Source organism: Mobula birostris, chromosome 4 (assembly GCF_030028105.1).
Source record: "Mobula birostris isolate sMobBir1 chromosome 4, sMobBir1.hap1, whole genome shotgun sequence".
NCBI classification, from domain to species: Eukaryota; Metazoa; Chordata; class Chondrichthyes; order Myliobatiformes; family Myliobatidae; genus Mobula; species Mobula birostris.
In genome coordinates, this window is record NC_092373.1 from 178,863,889 (window position 1) to 178,882,090 (window position 18,202).

The 18,202-nt window shown below is 40.9% G+C and overlaps 1 protein-coding gene across 6 annotated transcripts in view; it reads left to right on the forward strand.

Annotated features, from left to right (window-relative positions):
* The window catches only part of ccdc142 (coiled-coil domain containing 142), a 124,939-nt gene that overhangs the window by 62,990 nt on the left and 43,747 nt on the right, over positions 1 to 18,202 (forward strand). For all 6 annotated transcript variants that reach the window (XR_011885815.1, XM_072256619.1, XM_072256620.1 and 3 more), the window contains one exon: positions 6,982 to 7,157. Coding sequence is in view for 5 of the 6 variants with exons in the window: in XM_072256619.1 (XP_072112720.1) it covers positions 6,982 to 7,157 (176 nt within the window). In the remaining variant the exon portion in view is untranslated. The remainder of the gene's footprint in view (positions 1 to 6,981; positions 7,158 to 18,202) is intronic.

Consider the following 18,202-nt stretch of genomic DNA (forward strand, 5'->3'; position numbering starts at 1 on the left):
AGTTTCTTTGCATTTACTGTATAGTGACCTTGGACTTTTAACTGGAATTCTCCATAAAAGTTTATGTAGTTTAAAATTAAATGCTATTGTCTATTCAGTAATTGCATTTCTCTAAATTTTTTATTGAATTAATCTAGACCACTGAATAATTATACATGCATTGTGATGTATGACAGGTAATAAAATCTAGCAGAACTACTGTGCAATAAAATTGTGCTTCATAATCCCATTTGGTATTGCTATGTAATAAGCTTTTGTAAGTGACATTATTCATTAGGATATGGAGTAGAAAGACAACTGGTGGTTGCAAAAAAAACAATGCAACAAATATTCCAAAAGGTATTCAAAATCACTAACTAGGTAGCTAATGCATTAAAGGAAAATTCTTTCCTGTAATGAATCGTGTATGGATCTTGAGCCCAACATCTTTAATTTTCTTAAATATATTCTAATATTATGTAATTTTAAAATGCAAGAAAAAGCCTGGTTACTATAATGCAATGCTAGATTCAGAAATCAATTTTATTTTTCACATATACATCGAAACATACAGAGAAGTGCGTCATTTGCATTAGCAACCAACACACCCGAGGGTATGCCTGGGGCAGCCCACAACGCTCAGCAGAATTAACACAGAACACAACAAGCAACAAAACAGCAACTCTGATGTGTGTTGCTTGAATTTCCAGCATCTGCAGAATTCCTGTTGTTTGCGTTTTAAAAAGCAACAAAACAGCAACAGCTGTAATGGGGAAACTTCATCTCCTAACATATGAAGCAAATAAAAGACTTGTCTAAAGAAGTAGTAATCTGAAGGTATAGAATTGTTCATATTCCATCATGACTATGAGTATTTGAATTAATTTTTTTTAAATTTAGAAATATACATATGAAAATAAGTAGTTTTAGCAATATAGTGACTTCCTAGAATATAGAATAATATGGCACAGAAATAAGCCCTTCAGCCCACTATATCTGTGATGAACATGATACCAAGTTGAACTACAGTGGATTCCAGTTACACACATCAGAGTTGCTGGTGAACACAGCAGGCCAGGCAGCATCTCTAGGAAGAGGTGCAGTCGACGTTTCAGGCCGAGACCCTTCGTCAGGACTAACTGAAGGAAGAGTGAGTAAGGGATTTGAAAGTTGGAGGGGGAGATCCTTGTCTTTCTTCCCGGACCTCCTGTCCCATGATCCTCTCGTATCCCCTTTTGCCTATCACCTGTCCAGCTCTTGGCTCTATCCCTCCCCCTCCTGTCTTCTCCTATCATTTTGGATCTCCCCCTCCCCCTCCAATTTTCAAATCCCTTACTCACTGTTCCTTCAGTTAGTCCTGAGGAAGGGTCTCGGCCTGAAACGTCGACTGCACCTCTTCCTAGAGATGCTGCCTGGCCTGCTGCGATCACCAGCAACTTTGATGTGTGTTGCTTGAATTTCCAGCATCTGCAGAATTCCTGTTGTTTGCGTGGATTCCAGTTAATTGGGCACATCGGGAGAAGTATGTTCTGGCCCAATTAAGTAGCCACCCCAATGCTCAAGTTTCTTTGAAAAAGTTTAAAAAGGTATAAAAAAAAGACAAACTACAGTTCAACTGAGTAACAAATTATGTATTTAAATGAAATACAGAACAATTTAGAACACTACCAATATTACTTCAATACCATAAAACTGTGTATTAGTTCTTAATAGTTTCCGATGGAAGAATTCATTGAGTGTACACTGGCATATTTCTTGATTGGTAAACTATCCATTCTTAGCCTCTTAAAGTATCGAGATTTAATGCTTTTCCAAATAACCAACAGTTCCTTTTTATCAGTTCCTGGCATATTTGAACAACACAACGCAGTTATACAATACATTGCTTTCTTTGAAGCTGATAATGTTGTATGTTCATAGCCAAGGGAACCAAATCTCTGTGGTACTATAAAGAAAAGGCCTGTTTTGTCAGCATTGTAGGTATCATTTGCAAAAAACTTTTCAAGCAATTCAGAGTTTTGTTGATTTCTATGCTTCTGCACTTCAGCACCACCTTTCTTGCCGCATGCTTTCTTGAATTTAATGTGGTGCCTACATTTCCATCAAGACAACCAGCCTTCTGTTGTTTTAAAATCCTTGTGATCCAGCTTCTTATCTAGGTTGTCTGAATTGTCCTTTTAATATTGGTCCATTGATACGCACACCTTGTTCAGTGACAGTGGAAAACCATTGACTGAGGTCATCTTCAACGTCTGAATCCTTACCTTCATGCTGTTGTTCCTCGCATAATCCCCATTCTTTTCGCAGTTTATCTTGCTGATTTATCAAGCATGCAATTGTAGAATTCAGCACTCCAGTTATCTCTGCCAGTCAGATAATATATTTGGCTAGCGTCAAATCTTTTCGTGGTAAGGGCCTCAAAAATTTTATAAATAAAAAAAATTATTCAATATTCGATACTTTTCAATGTCACCCTTCATTCTTCTGAATTCTAGTGAGCAGAGGCCCAGAGTTATAAAATGCTCTTCATATTACAAGTATATCAATCCCAGAATCATTTTCATAAACCTTCTTTGAACCCTCTCTAATGTCAGCACATCCATTCTTAGATAAGGGGCCCAAAACTGCTCATAATACTCCAAGGGAAGCCTCACCTGTGCTTTATAAAGCTTCAACATTACATCTTTGTTTTTATATTCTAGTCCTCTTAAAATGAATGCTAGCATCTTATTTGCCTTCCTTACCACCAATTCAACCTGCAAATTAACCTTTAAGGAATTCTGCATGAGGACTCCCAAGTCTCTTTGCCCCTCAGATTTTTGAATTCTCTCTCCATTTAGAAAATATTCTCTGCTTTTATTTATTCTACCCAAGTGCATGATCATACACTTCCTGACACTGTACAATGACCATTTCTTTTCCCATTCTCCAAATTCTCTTTTCTCGATTTGTTTTTGTTCTTTAAGAGTTGTTCCAAATAAGATAAGATAAGATGGGATAAGATAAAACTTTTATTTATCCTGAAGGAAATTATTGCTTCATATTCGCTCAGTCAGGAATATATTCTTTAAAATGCAAAATGTAGACATTGAGGTACGAAAGAAAATACAAAATGTGCATTTAAAAGTAATAGTACAAAATACAGATGTGCAGTGGAACAATATACTAATATACTTAAGGAGGAGGAGTTGTAGATTCATGTAGCCACAGGGAGAAAGGATCTCCTGTGGTGTTCAATGGTGCACCTCAGTGGAATCAGTCTGTTGCTAAGGGTGCTCCTCTGTTTACCCAATATGTCATGGAGGGGGTAAGAGGGATTGTCAATAATGCTCCATAGCTTCTGCAGCATCCTCCTCTCAGACACAACCACCAGGGAATCCAGTTCCACGCCCAGAACAGAACCAGCTTACCTGACGAGTTTATCGATCTTCTTGATATCAGCTGCTCTCGCCCTGCTACCCCAGCGGACTACAGGGTAGAATAGAATGCTGGCCACCACTGAATCATAGAACATCTGCAGCATAGTACTGCAGATGTTGAATGACTGGAGCTGCCTCAGGAAGTACAGTTGGCTCTGTCCCTTCTTGTACAGAGCCTCTGTACTTTTAGTTCAGTCCAGTATACTGTCCAGACGAGTTCCCAGGTATTTGTAATCCCAGACAACTTCCACGTCTTTTCCCTTGATGGGGATGGGAATGCAGAGTGTTTTCACCTTCCTGAAGTCCACCACCAACTCCTTTGTCTTAGTGATGAGCTGAAAGTGATTCAGCCCACACCTGCCGGATTGTCTGAAAACTTCTGTTGGTGGCAGGACTCCGAGTTGTACCTGAAGTCCTACGTGTAGACAGTGAATAGAAAGAGGGACAGGACAGTCCCCTGAGGTGCCCCTGTGCTGCTAACCACACTATCTGATGCACACCACTGCAGTCTCAGATACTGTGGCCATCTGGACAGGTCCACCTGGATCTCCGTGAGCTTATTCCCTAGTAAAGCAAGTTGTATGGTGTTAAAAGCACTGGAGAAGTCAAAGAACATGATTCTCACAATGCTGCCTGGCTCATCCAGATGGGTGTAAGCCCATTAAAGGAGGAAGATAATATCATCCTTGACTGTAATATGTAGTTGGTAAGCAAACTGCAGGGGGTCCAGTGATGGATTTGCCATGGTCCGGAGGTGTGCCAGGATCAGTCTTTCTAATGATTTCATAACGTGAGATCAGTACCACTGCTCAGTAGTCACTAGGTGTGGTGGGGCATGTCTTCCTGGGTACAGGAACTAGGCAGGATGTTTTCCTCTAGGCTCAGGCTCAGATTAAAAATATATTGAAAGACTGCACCCAGCTGAATAGCACACACCTTAAGTACCCTTGAGCTGATACTGTCCAGGCCCACAGCCTTGCCTGGGTGAAGTCCCAATTAACCGATGCACAAATTAAATGGCTGCCCCAATTAATGGATGGCAAAATTAACTGGAATTCGCTGTATTCCATCTGCCTGCACATAGTTTGTATCACTCTAATCCCTGCCTGTTGCACAGCTTGAGGCTGAGTGATTCTGTCTTTGAGCATACAGCCTAGATTGGAATTTAGTACACTTGTGACTGAATACTCATCAGCAGATCAGTCAGCATTTCAGGAAAGGACCAGTGAATTTGTTATAAGGAATAGAGCAAAAGAGAAAAACAGCATATTTTTGCAAACATGAAGGTTAGCAGTGGAGTAGATGGGTGTTGCCAACAGTCTGAGATGTGGATGGATTTGCAGATGAGTAGTGGCTAGTTGTCATAGAAATGTGTCTGTTGGTAAAAATGGGTTTCACTTTTTGGAATGGCAATTCTTCTTTCCAATCGACACATTTCTGTGACAACAAGGCTTAGGCTACTTAAATGTTACATCTGGTCAATCTTGCTGTATGCTTCTGAAACATAGACTATAACACCAGAACGCCAAAGAGACTTAGAAGCAACAGAAATGTGGTTTAGAAGAATGCTGAAAATATCATATAGCGATAGGGTAACTAATGAGACAGTACTCCAACGTGCCCATACAAGAAGATCTTAAATGAGAACATTAAATGAGAGGAAACTTAAATTCCTGGGCTATGTCATCAGAAAGGGAGAAATAGAATGTCTTACATTACAAGGCTGTACGCCTGGGAAATGCGGTAGAGGAAGGCAAAGAAGAAAATATATGGACACTGTGAAAGAGCTAACAGATCTAAGTGTGCGAGATATCATTAACGCTGCGAGAGATTGTTCGATGTGGAGAGCCATGATCACCCAAGCGTGTAACGCGCAAGGCACATGAAGAAGAAGTGGCTAGTGTCAGACCAGAAGAACCATTCTTCGTAGTTTCACGTTCAGGAAAGCATTTAACTTTTTAAAGTAATCTCTGGTAGCCCCTTTAAAATGCCCTTGTATGTGCTTCGTCTGAAAAGTTGACAAGAGTCCGCACAGTGCCAGCTAGCTTCACACAAGGGCCATCAATGGATGTTAAGTTTTAAACTTGTATTGACAATTGTTTTGGAAGTCATCCACAGATTGTAGCATTTAGTCACCAAAGGATGATCCTGTATCTGCAGCATACCATTTTGGACAATTCTCTGCCCAATTTATACCTGAATTATCAGACTTTGTGATCTAGTTCTTTAGTACGTGTGTTCACAATATTCTCAAACACTCTTGTTTTTAAACCTGATGTTTAAAACTTACTGTAATAGTAAAAACTTAAGAAAGGGATAGATTAGGTAGAGGCAAAAACTGGTACGTGGGACAAAACTAAGGACGTGTCCTCAAGATTAAGAGGAATAGATTTAGTACAATAGTTTGCTGTTGACAAGAAATTGAATGGAAAAGCAAATTGCGCAAAGAATGCGGAGAGTCTGCAGAGAGATGTAGATAGGTTAAGTGACTGGGCGAGGGTCTGGCAGATTGAGTACGACTTTGGTAAATAAGAAGTCATCCACTCTGGAAGGACAAATAAAAAATCAGATTATTATTTAAATGGAGAACGATTACAGCATGCTCTTGTGTTTGTGCATAAAACACAAAAGATTGGTTTGTAGGTGCAACAGGTTTTCAAGAAGGCAAATGGAACACTGGCCTTCATTGTGAGCGGATTAAATTTAAGAGCAGGGAGGTTATGCTGCAACTATCCAGAGTACTGATGAAGCTGTACCTGGACTCCTGCAGGCAGTTCTGGTCACCTTACTTGAGGAAAAATATACTGGCTTTGGGGCAATGCAGAGAAGGTTCACCAGGTTAATTTCAGAGAGAAATATGAGGATAGATTAAGTCACCTGGGACTATACTCAGTAGAGTTCAGGAGAATGAGAGGAGATCTTATACCAACATAAAATTATGAAAGGGATAGATTAAATAGAGACAAGAACGTTGTTTCCACTGGTACATGGGACCAAAATGAGGAACATATCCTCAAGATTGAGAGGAATAGATTTAGTACAGAGATAAGAAGTTGTTTTTTCCAGAGAGTAGTGGATCTGTGGAATTCTCTGTCCAGGGACGCAGTAGAGTGTACCTCATCAAATATATTTAAAACACAGATAGATTATTGCATAGCATGGGAATTAAGGGTACGGGAAAAATGCAGGTAGTGGAGCTGAGTCCACTGCCAAATTAGCCATGATCCAGTGAATGGTGGAGCAGGTGCAACAGGGCAAATAGCCTATTCCTGCTCCTATTTCTTACGTTCTAGCCCTGAAGGTGATTAAGTCTTCCCTAAACCTTATCCATTCCGTGGGACACTTTGTTCTGATTTTTGTCACCAGTTATTTTGAGGGGATTGATTGGAATCTGAAAAGAATAGGTTAGACTTGATGAACTGAAGTGGACTTCTGTGTTGTAGGAAAATATACAAGCTAATTGATTGGTTGCTGGCTACAAAGATGTTCATTTCACTCTAAATGAAAAGGCAAGGTTTGAAAGATTTGTAATTTTTGCCCATACTTATATTTTCAGAGATACATAGTGTATTCCTTTTTGCAGGTTCCAGTAATGGAGTGGTTTGCAAGCTTGTAGCGCCGTCTATCTTGGTGCGAACATTGAGTCATTGCAATACGACGCTGCAGACCTCTTCCCATTGGTTAATGACCAAAGGATTCCAGTTTCTCTCTTCTTGGTCCATGAATCAGTTTCTGCTACTTACTCAAGGGGATCTAAAAGTGAGTGGTGTTTTGATTTCATTTGTAACTAGTTTTTCTTCTCTGAGAAATGTTACTGTTGAAGCCAATTTGTTCAATAATTAATCAAAGACAAGAAAATATTTGACCATATTCTTGTTTCATTTCACTTTTGCACTGATGTTTTTTTAGATATGATAGATAGGAAAGGAGCTGCATATCCGAAATAAAACAGCTGTGGCATCTAACATGTTGTGCATAATTAGTTAACTCTTCCTATTTCTACCAAAATGCCTTTTAAACTACCAAATCATAATTTTTGTGATCCCATTTATCTGTATAAGTTTTGTTCACAGTTGGTAATATGTTGTGAATGAGTCAGAGAGTCATTGTTATGCAAAATGAAGTCATTCTGCATTGAGAAATCTGGGATTAATACATTGCTATGGCTAGAGAGCGGGACAGTAGGACCAGTACATGGAATAATGTTCCCGTAAGCACGACTGACAGGGAGCGGTTTCAGTGCAAAGGAGTTGTCTGAAGGCAGTTGGTGAATGGGCACTCCATGTGTGATGGCAGAAGGTTTGCGAGGTGTCCAGTAATGCAGAGGTGTGGGAGATCTACCCAGCTGGATCCTCGACAGGACTGGCTACAGATTGAACAGGTCTGGTTCAGGGTGCAGGGCAATGGGAATAGTCTGTATATTGATACAGGGCTTTTGGGAGAGAGCTGTCTCCAAGGGCTAAATTGGGTGCGTTGGTGTGAGATGCAGGGCTGGCGATGCAAATACAGGTTTTGTGAGAGCTTGTTCTCTGTGTTAACTAATGCAACATTTAGTATTATCTCTAATATTCACTATTATCCCTAATAATATCTGTAGAGTAAACCTGCAACCTTGAGGACAGTGAGGAAATGGTCGGAGGAGGCTTTTGGGGCGCTCCAGGGTTGTTTTGAGGTGACAGACTGGCAGGCACTCTGTGAGCCACATGGAGAGGATATTGATGGGCTCACAGAGTGCATCACTGATTACATCAACTTCTGTGTGGACTGCAATGTTCCAACAAGAACTGTCCTTTGTTATTCAAATAACAAGCCATGGGTGACAAAGGACATTAAGGACATCCTGAACACTAAAAAGAGGGTGTTTAGAGATAGAAATAGGGAGGAGCTGAGGGCAATACAGAGGGACCTGAAAGCTAGGATCAGGGAGGCTAAAGACAGGTACAGGAGGAAGCTTGAGTGGAAACTCCAGCAGAACAACATGAGAGAGGTCTGGAGGGGGATGAGGACCATCACTGGGTTCCGGCAAACTAGCAACAGAGGAGCTGAAGGCAGTGTGGACAGGGCCAACGAACTTAACCTGTTCTTTAACAGATTTGACATTGTGACCCCTGCCCAGCCCCCACATGAGCCATCTGTTGTCGGCCCCCAACCAACACATGTTCCACTCTCCCCTCCTACCCCTCCTCACAGTCCCCCACCCTGCTCTCATGATTATACCCCTCCCCCACACGAAACCACCACGGTGGGCTTCACAGCTGAACAGGTAAGAAGACAGCTGAAACATCTCAACCCAAACAAGGCTGCAGGACCGGATGGTGTCAGTACCAGGGTGCTCAAAGCCTGTGTCCCTCAGATATGTGGAGTACTTCGCCATGTATTCAACCTGAGCCTGAGGCTCCGGAGGGTTTCTGTACTGTGGAAGACGTCCTGCCTTGTCCCTGTGCCAAAGACGCTGCGCCCCAGCGGCCTCAATGACTACAGACTGGTGGCATTGACCTTCCACATCATGAAGACCCTGGAGAGACTTGTTCTGGAGCTGCTCCGGCCTATGGTCAGGCCACACTTAGATCCCCTCCAGTTTACCTACCAGCCCCAACTAGTTGAGGATGCCATCGTCTACCTGCTGAACCGTGTCTACGCCCACCTGGACAAGCCAGCGAGCACTGTGAGGGTAATGTTTTTTGACTTCTCCAGTGCGTTCAACACCATCCGCCCTGCTCTGCTGGGGGAGAAGCTGACAGCGATGCAGATGGATGCTTCCTTGGTATTATGGATTCTTGATTACCTGACTGGCAGACCATAGTACGTGTGCTTGCAACACTGTGTGTCCGACAGAGTGATCAGCAGCACTGGGGCTCCACAGGGGACTGTCTTGTCTCCCTTTCTGTTCACCATTTACACCTCGGACTTCAACTACTGCACAGAGTCTTGTCATCTTCAGAAGTTTTCGGATGACTCTGCCATAGTTGGATGCATCAGCAAGGGAGATGAGGTTGAGTACAGGGCTACTGTAGGAAACTTTGTCACATGGTGTGAGCAGAATTATCTGCAGCTTAATGTGAAAAAGACTAAGGAGCTGGTGGTAGACCTGAGGAGAGCTAAGGTACCGGTGACCCCTGTTTCCATCCAGGGGGTCAGTGTGGACATGGTGGAGGATTACAAGTACCTGGGGATACGAATTGACAATAAACTGGACTGGTCTAGGAACACTGAGGCTGTCTACAAGAAGGGTCAGAGCCATCTCTATTTCCTGAGGAGACTGAGGTCCTTTAACATCTGCCGGACGATGCTGAGGATGTTCTACAAGTCTGTGGTGGCCAGTGCTATCATGTTTGCTGTTGTGTGCTGGGGCAGCAGGCTGAGGGTAGCAGACACCAACAGAATCAACAAACTCATTCGTAAGGCCAGTGATGTGGGGATGGAACTGGACTCTCTGACGGTGGTGTCTGAAAAGAGGATGCTGTCTAAGTTGCATGCCATCTTGGTCAATGTCTCCCATCCACTACATAATGTACTGGGTGGGCACAGGAGTACATTCAGCCAGAGACTCATTCCTCCAAGATGCAGCACAGAGCATCATAGGAAGTCATTCCTGCCTGTGGCCATCAAACTTTACAACTCCTCCCTTGGAGGGTCAGACACCCTGAGTCGATAGGCTGGTCCTGGACTTATTTCATAATTTACTGGCATAATTTACATATTACTATTTAACTATTTATGGTTCTATTACTATTTATTATTTATGGTGCAACTGTAATGAAAACCAATTTCCCCCGGGATCAATAAAGTATGACTATGACTGTAGTTATCCAATAAAGTGGATAAGTGGAGTTGATATATTTAGAATCTACCAGACTATAATTAAAACTCTCTTGATCACCAACATTCTTCAAAAATTGAAATATAATATTCTTGGCCTGCATATGACTGCAGAGCCTCTTTCTTCAGATACTTTGTCATATTTCCTGACAAGACTGGAGACCATTCAGCCATCAGTATCTGCTTGATCCCAGAGTAATCTCATCAAAACGGCTCCTTGTTTTATTCTGATCTACTCTCTCACCAATGTACAGAAGCTAAGTAACCTAACATCCAGCATATATTTGGGATGCAAGAGGAAACAGGAGCATTGGGATAAACGGTTGTTACAGGGAGAATATGCAAACTCTACCCAGGCAGTACCATTGGTTGGGATTGAATGTGAGTTACAGGAGCTTGGAGACTGTATACAGTGCCATTCAGCAACCCTTCTTAGGCAGTTCCTTGGGATCAAGGATGACTTGCTTCCATTTTGATTTTGTGGGTTCTGAGGTACCAAATAAGGTCAGTGTGGGAATCACGGACTCCCCTATATGGTGAGAGGATAGTTTGTTAGGAGATTGCTCCTTTTACTGCTTTCTCAGGACTTCACTGTGCTTAGGATAGCAAAATTTAGGACGTTAAAGAATATGCTGGGAAATTACAGACCGATGAACCTGACTTCAGTTGTGGGCCAGTTGTTGGAAGCTATTCTAAGGGACAGGATGGAAGTACTTAGGCAGATAGTGCCTGATTAGGGATAGTCAGCATAGCTTTGTGCATGGTAGGTTGTGGCTAACCAATCTTAGAGAGTTTTTTTGAGGTGGTTACCAGGAAAGTTGATAAGGAAAGGCAGTGAAAGATATCCACATAGACTTTAGCAAGGCCTTTAATAAAGTCCAGCATGGGATGCTGGTACAGAAGTTAAGTCACTTGGCATTCAGAATGAAGTAGTCAGTTGGATTCAGCGTTGGCTTAGCAGAAGACAGAGAGTGGTAGTAGATGGTTGCCTCTTTGATGATGGTGTACTGCCGGATCAGTGCTGGGTCCATTGCTGTTTTTCATTTATTTTAATGTGGTAAACTGCATCTGCAAATTTACAGATGAACATCAAAATTTGGAGCATAGTGGACAGTGAGGAAAGCTATTATAGCTTGTAATGTGATCTGGACCACCTGAAAAAATGGGCTGAAAATGTATTTAATGCAGAGAAGTGTGAAGTGTTGCACTTTGGCAGGACAAACCAGAGAAGGACTTGCACAGTGAAGGGTAGGGCATTGAGATGTGTAGTAGAACAAAGGAATCTGGGAATATAGATCAATAATTCCTTGCAAGTGGCATCACAGGTAGATAGGGTGGTTAATGGAGCTTTTGGCATTTTGATAAATCAGAGTATTGACTATAGACGTTGGATTGTCATGTCGGGTGAGGCTGAATTTAGAGAATTGTGTGTAGTTCTGGTCAGCTACCAATAAGATAAAGATACCAATAAGCTTGAAATAGTGCAGGAAAAATTTACAAGGATGTTGCCAGGTCTTAAGGACCTGAGTTATAGGGAGAGATTGAGTAGATTAGGGCTTTATTCCCTGGAGCATAGGAGAATATGGGGAGATCTTATACAGATATACAAAATTATGAGGGTATCTACTGTCCTCATAATTTTGGATAAGACCGAAAGTGGAGGTCATAGGTTTAGGAGGAAAGGTAAAATATTTAAGGGAACCTGAGGGGGAGCTTCTTCACTCAGAGGATGGTGTGAGTGTGGAATGAGCTGCCAGCAGAAGTGATAGATGTGGGTTTTATTGTAATATTTAAGGGAAGTTTGGTTAGGTACATGGATAAGAAAGGTATGGAGGGCTATGGTCTGGGTGAAGGTAAACGAGACTAGGCAGGAAAACAAGTTGGCATGGACTAGGTGGGGTGAAGAGCCTATTTCTCCACTGAAGTGTTCTATGGCTCTAACTTCCAATTCATACCCTTACAAATGTCCCTTCTCTAGTTTGGGCAGTCATGAGCCCAAGGCTCGCTGGAGTCTGTGGATAAGTTGTACCTCTTCAGGGAAGCTTTGAACACGGTGTTGAATCTTTTTCTGTGTTTCTAGGTGATTTGTGTTGGTAATGTACTATTGTGAGCAGTTTGCTGCCCAACATAGTTGACTGAAAATAGCTAGGGCTTCAACGCAGGGTACGTTTACCTGGGAGAGCATTAACATTGAATTTAGAGGATTTTGCAGAGGTGGCGCTGAGTCTCAAGATGCTTGTTTCAGGTTGATCAGGTTTCAAAAGCATATAGGTGGGTAGAGATTACTGCTGCCTGATAGACTGTGAATTTTGCGCCGTGTCTGAGGTCTTGATCTTCAAATAACCTTTTCTTCAACCCTTCAAAGGCAGCACTAGTTCATTGAAAGTAGTGATGAGTTCTAGTCTACCTTCGTTGAAAGGTTTTGGAAAGGCCTTTGTTTTCCAGGGTCTCATCATGAACCTTGTTGGAAATCATTGTGGACTTTGATCTTTGATCTCAGGTGACTTCAGTTCTGCAGCATAGATGCCATAGTTTGACTCTCCTGTATGAGGTTTGTTTGAGGTGAGGTACAATGTAGTAAGAATAATTGATAAAACTATTGAGGCAATGACACAGCTTTTTTTGACATCAGTCTTCACTGAGATTAGTGTACAACAGTGTGAATGATTCTCAACCATTGACTGAGATGGCCCTGCAAGCCATTTAGGTCGAGGGAAGCTCCAAGCGAACATTAATTTCTGGTCTTGTACACAATATGTACATCTTATGAATTTTGTTCAAATTCATTAGGGTGCCTTTTTCCAATTTTTAGTTGTTCCTTGCCTTCTGCATTTCCTACTTTCTGTGTTAAGTCTGGAAATGTGAAGATTGTTTTTTGTGCTGTGGCAGAATCACTCCAAATGAAGAGTTAAATGTTTGGAAGTTGGAAATTATCTTGGGAGCTGCCAAATAAAAAAACAGCATTTCAAAGGAAATTTGTCTGCTGATGACAAACCTCAGGAGTTGTTGATGAATAAAGGCAGTAATTAATATTTCTACAGCTTACAGCAGTAAAATTATAAATAGATCTTCATGAACCATCATGATGGATGTCTTATTGCATAGTTTTATGTAATGACATGGCAATAAAGGTTGTATCCTTATCTGGTGCCTCAAAAAGGGTGACATCTGAAGTTGTTTACACGAAATAATTATTCAGCTACTATCATTCAAGCTAATTGTGTTAAATAAAATGTTTGATTGCTGTGTAGGAATTATTGAGAATAAGTATTTGACTTACTTTGGTCATACTGGCATGGATATTTTATATTTAAATAACTGAATTATCTTTGCTGACTTTTAATCATCAGTTTGTGATAATTCCTTGGACAGCAATGAAAAGCTGAGGTTACATCTCGCATATGAGGAACTACTGGTTTAAATTTAGCTTATGAATGATATTAACTGAATAATTATTTCCTGAAAACAGATATCTCCCCTTTTGAGGCATTAGATAAGGAAATTTATCGTCTTTATTGGCATGTTATTGCATAAAATTATGCTATAGAATCAGAGAGTGCATTATTGTGCACTGGCCATTTGGCACGGACTATACGTGTTGTAGGATAAAATGTCCCTGCTCACATTGGCCCTCCTAGTACTAGTTTTCATCTTGATCATTTGGCATTCTCATTTGATACTGACTCCTTCAGATTAAGACAGCATTATTTCATGTAGCTGAAGGTTGTTTCCCTTGAATAAAATAAATTTAGTAGCCTGAACAGAAGTTTGTACTTGTTTGAATAAATTTGTGTTATTAGCATATGCAATATCATAATATGCTGTATAAAGTGGTATTCTAGGGGTGACTCAGTTGAGATCCAACTTCTTTGAATGTATTTTGCCCAAAATCCCATTGCTATCAGTTTGTTGATCTTGCAACAGTAATTTGTTGATGAGATTATTGAGTCCTCTGCTAATTACTATTCCACGAGGGCTTATGGACTTGAATGCTAAATCATGATAACAAGTGCGATTGTCACCAAGGTTTAATTTCAGCGCTACCAGAATCTAATTTTGTTAGTAAAGAAATGCATGATGAACTTTGGGATTCAAAAAATGGGTGCATGGAACAGCAGTACAGTTTCCAGGAATGAAATTAACATATAAAAAGCAGAATCAAATTAAGATCAGTAGGAACGTGGAAGAGCAGTTCATTCTGCAATAATAAATATGGTACATTATTTTTTCTCCTTTTTTTGATGGCACACTTTTAATTGTGCTTAGTTTTCTGGACAAGATTTTAATGAGTAATTAGTGCATGTTCAAAAATCAGCTTCTGTAATGGGAGGAAAAATAATTCATTATTTTAAAAATATACCAGTTAATTGATTATTTTACACATGGTTTCTTGCATGCTCATGGAAAACCCAAATATTTTAAGCATGTTACACTGCTTCTTGATTGTTATAGCAATGCTGCTGATGGGGCTGCATTTTGCTACCATTTTAATACCCTGCATAATTCTCTGAAATTTATATTTAATAAAATGTTTCCAAGAAAGAAGATGTCAAGCTAGGAAGATATCTATTGGCAGACATTGACAATTACTGGAAATAAGAAGTGATGAGGCACCTATATTTACAAGCGATTTTTGAAGATTTAGGTTAGGAAATAAAACCAGAATGTTCACGTTATTACTCACTGTTCTGGTTAGACTTTCATTTTGCAAGTTTATGTAGGCTGAAATTCTACTCAGAAACATTATTTCTAAATCTCCTCCAATATTTCTTCAATGTGATTTCTTAGGTCTATAAACAACTTAACTGGTTAATAATTAAATGTCTACAGCGCTGAATGCGAGGTTATGCACCCTGGAAGGAATAGGAAAAATATTAGATTATTTGGATGGTGTAGGATTGTTGAATGTTGGTGTTAAGTGAGACCTGGGGGTCCTCGTAAAAGTAACCCAAAGGTAACATGCAAATAAATATGAATGGCAGTAAAGTTATCCATTCATTCAAAGGTAGTGGTAACTTTGATGAGATCACTCTAATGTACTCTATAAAAGTAAAAATATTTGTCTTGAAGTCACTGAAAGAAGATTCACTGGATTGGTGCCGAGGTGAAGAGTTGCTTGATGAAGAAAGAATGAGTAGATTAGGCATGTACATTCTGGAATTTAAATAAATTTAAGATGATTTAGAATAAAACTTATGATGAGGCTGGACAAGGCAGATGTTGGAGAACATGGAATCAGTCATGGTTTCAATTCTCATATTATGATGTAGGAGTCCATTCCCACTTAGCCCATTGAGTCTTTTACTGACTGTCAGACCAATCCCGTCTAATTTCCCTGCAACATAATCCCTTTCACATGACTACAATACTTTCCTGACTCTCGAACCTAAACTAGGGTCAATAGACAGTAGCCAATAATCCTGTTGTATAGCTCGTCTTTGGGACGCGGAAAGAAACCAGAACAGATGAACGAAACCTACATGGTTGCAAGCAGAGTGTAAAAACTCATTACAAACACCACCTGAGGTCAGGATTAAACCCAGGTTGCTGGAGCTGCACCGCTGTTGCCATCTGAATGGTGGGCCATCTGGGAGGATTTACTGAGTCATTTAATATATTGAAAATCGAGGTGGATAGAGATGTTTGAATTGTTCGAGAAACTGATATCAGGTAGGTATGACTCCGAGGCTAAGTATAGCGCCAATGCCATATTTGAGTTAGCTGGCAACACGACTGTCAGTGGCCATATCAAAGGTGGTGACGCAAATCAGCATAGAGGAGGAAGATGGAAAATCTGGCTAAGTAATGCCACGACAATAACCCCTCACTCAATGTCAGCAAGACCAAGGAGCTGATTTTTGACTACAGGAGGAGGAAACTGGAGGTCCATGACCCAGTCCTCATGGGGGGATCAGAGGTGGAGAGGGTCAGCAACGTTAAATTCCTTAGTGTAATCATTTCAGAGGGTCTGTCCTGGGTCCAGCACACAAATTCCATTACAAAGAAACCACAGCAGCATCTCTTCTTTCTTAGAAGTTTGCAAAGATTCAGCATGTCACTTAAAGCTTTGACAAAATTCTATTGAGGTGCAGTGGAGGATATACTGACTGGTTGCATCATGGCCTGGGATGTAAGCACCAATGTCCTTGAATGGAAAACTCTACAAAAGTAGTGGAGGCAGCCCAGCACTTCACACCATTGAGCACATCTACGAGGAGTGGTGTCGCAGGAAAGTGGCATCCATCATCATGGACCCCCCCCCACCCCACCAATTCAAGTCATGCTCTCTTCTTGCTGCTGCCATCAGGAAGAAGGTACAGGAGCCTCCAGGCCAACACCACTAGGTTCAGGAACATTTATTACCCCTCAACAATCAGGCTCCTGAAACAGAGGGGATAACTTCACTCACCCCATCACTGAACTGTTCCCATAACCTATGGACTCACTTGCAAGGACTCTTCATCTTAGGTTCCCATATTTATTGCTTGTTTATTTGTTTATTTATTCATTCATTCTTTTTCCATTTGAACAGTTTTTTTTTGCACATGGGTTATTGGTCTATCTTGTATGTTTTTTTTATTGATTCAATAGTGTTTCTTTGTATATACCCGCATGAAAATTAATCTCAGAGTTATATATGGAGACAAATGTGTACTTTGATAATAAATTTACTTTGAACTTTGAGATGGAGTTGAGACCAATTAGCAGATCAACCGTAATCTTATTAAAGACAAAATAGACGAGGAACCATATTGCTTGTCCTTTCTCCTAGCTCTTATCTTCAGACACATATGGCAGATAATTGGCTGCTGCCTATCTTTTCTGCCCAGATCAGACATATTTCATATCTATCTGCAACATCACTTCTCATTGTCAACCACATAATCAACTTGTGAAGCATTAAATTATGAATTATTATCATCTAACATCACCGGTTTAAGATGGCGCTGGTGAAGCGCAGTGACTACTTACTGGCGGAAAACAAATCAAAGAATACAGCTAAATACTTTATTAATAACACTTCTTCTTGTAAAATTTATCAATCATTTAAAGCTTAAACAACATCAAAATTTAAACAATCACTGCAAACATTTGAGAGGCAAGGAAGGATGAAACTGAGGTAAGGGTCAAAGCATATGGTATGAGGCTAAGTCAAGGCGAGGTTAAAACATGTTTGAGACAAAGTTGAGGCATTTTTGAGGCAAAGTCGGGGAAAGCGGAGCAGAACAAAGTCAGAACGAAGAAGAGGCGGATTCAAGTCCCATCCACCTAAACTGAGAGTAGGGTTCAATGGATCTAAGCACCAGGCCAATTTGGAAAGGTCGGATACAGGGCAAACCATGGTGGCAGGGTACCAACCCTGAGTGTATCACTGCAACAGGGCCTGCGTCCTAGTGTGAGGAACGACCGGATGTTTGGATGATTTAAAGGCTGCACCAGATGGATTGAAAAGGCAGGGTATCAGGGCAAGAGACGAGGGTTAGGCCGGTTCTGCTCATTGCGACATTTATTTGGCTCTGCACTAAACTGAGGCAGACACTGTGGCCTGCTCTTGGCTCCATGATGTTACCTTGGCTCTGTACTGAAATGAGATTGAGGCTCCGTGTCTGAGGGCTCTGCGACATTTACTCAGCTCTGTGCTGTACTGAGAGTGAGACGGGCCTGCTCAAGCTGCTCCAGGCTCTGTGTCTATGCCAAATCTGACCTGATTGAAGAGTCTCAGTCCAAAATGGTGACTGTTTATTCTTTTCCATAGACGTTGCCTGGCCTGCTGAGTTCCTCCAGCATTTTGAGTGTATTACTATTTCAGTGTCTTTGGACTCACTTTTGTTATGAATACTATTTGCTTACTTTTATTGTTTGCCCGATTTGTTGTCTTTCAGAAATTATTATAATTTATTTAGCAGTGATTAGGCTAATTATTGTGTGATTACTCAGTTTATTTCTTTTTACAGTTTTACAGCACCATTTTAACCATCCTTCAC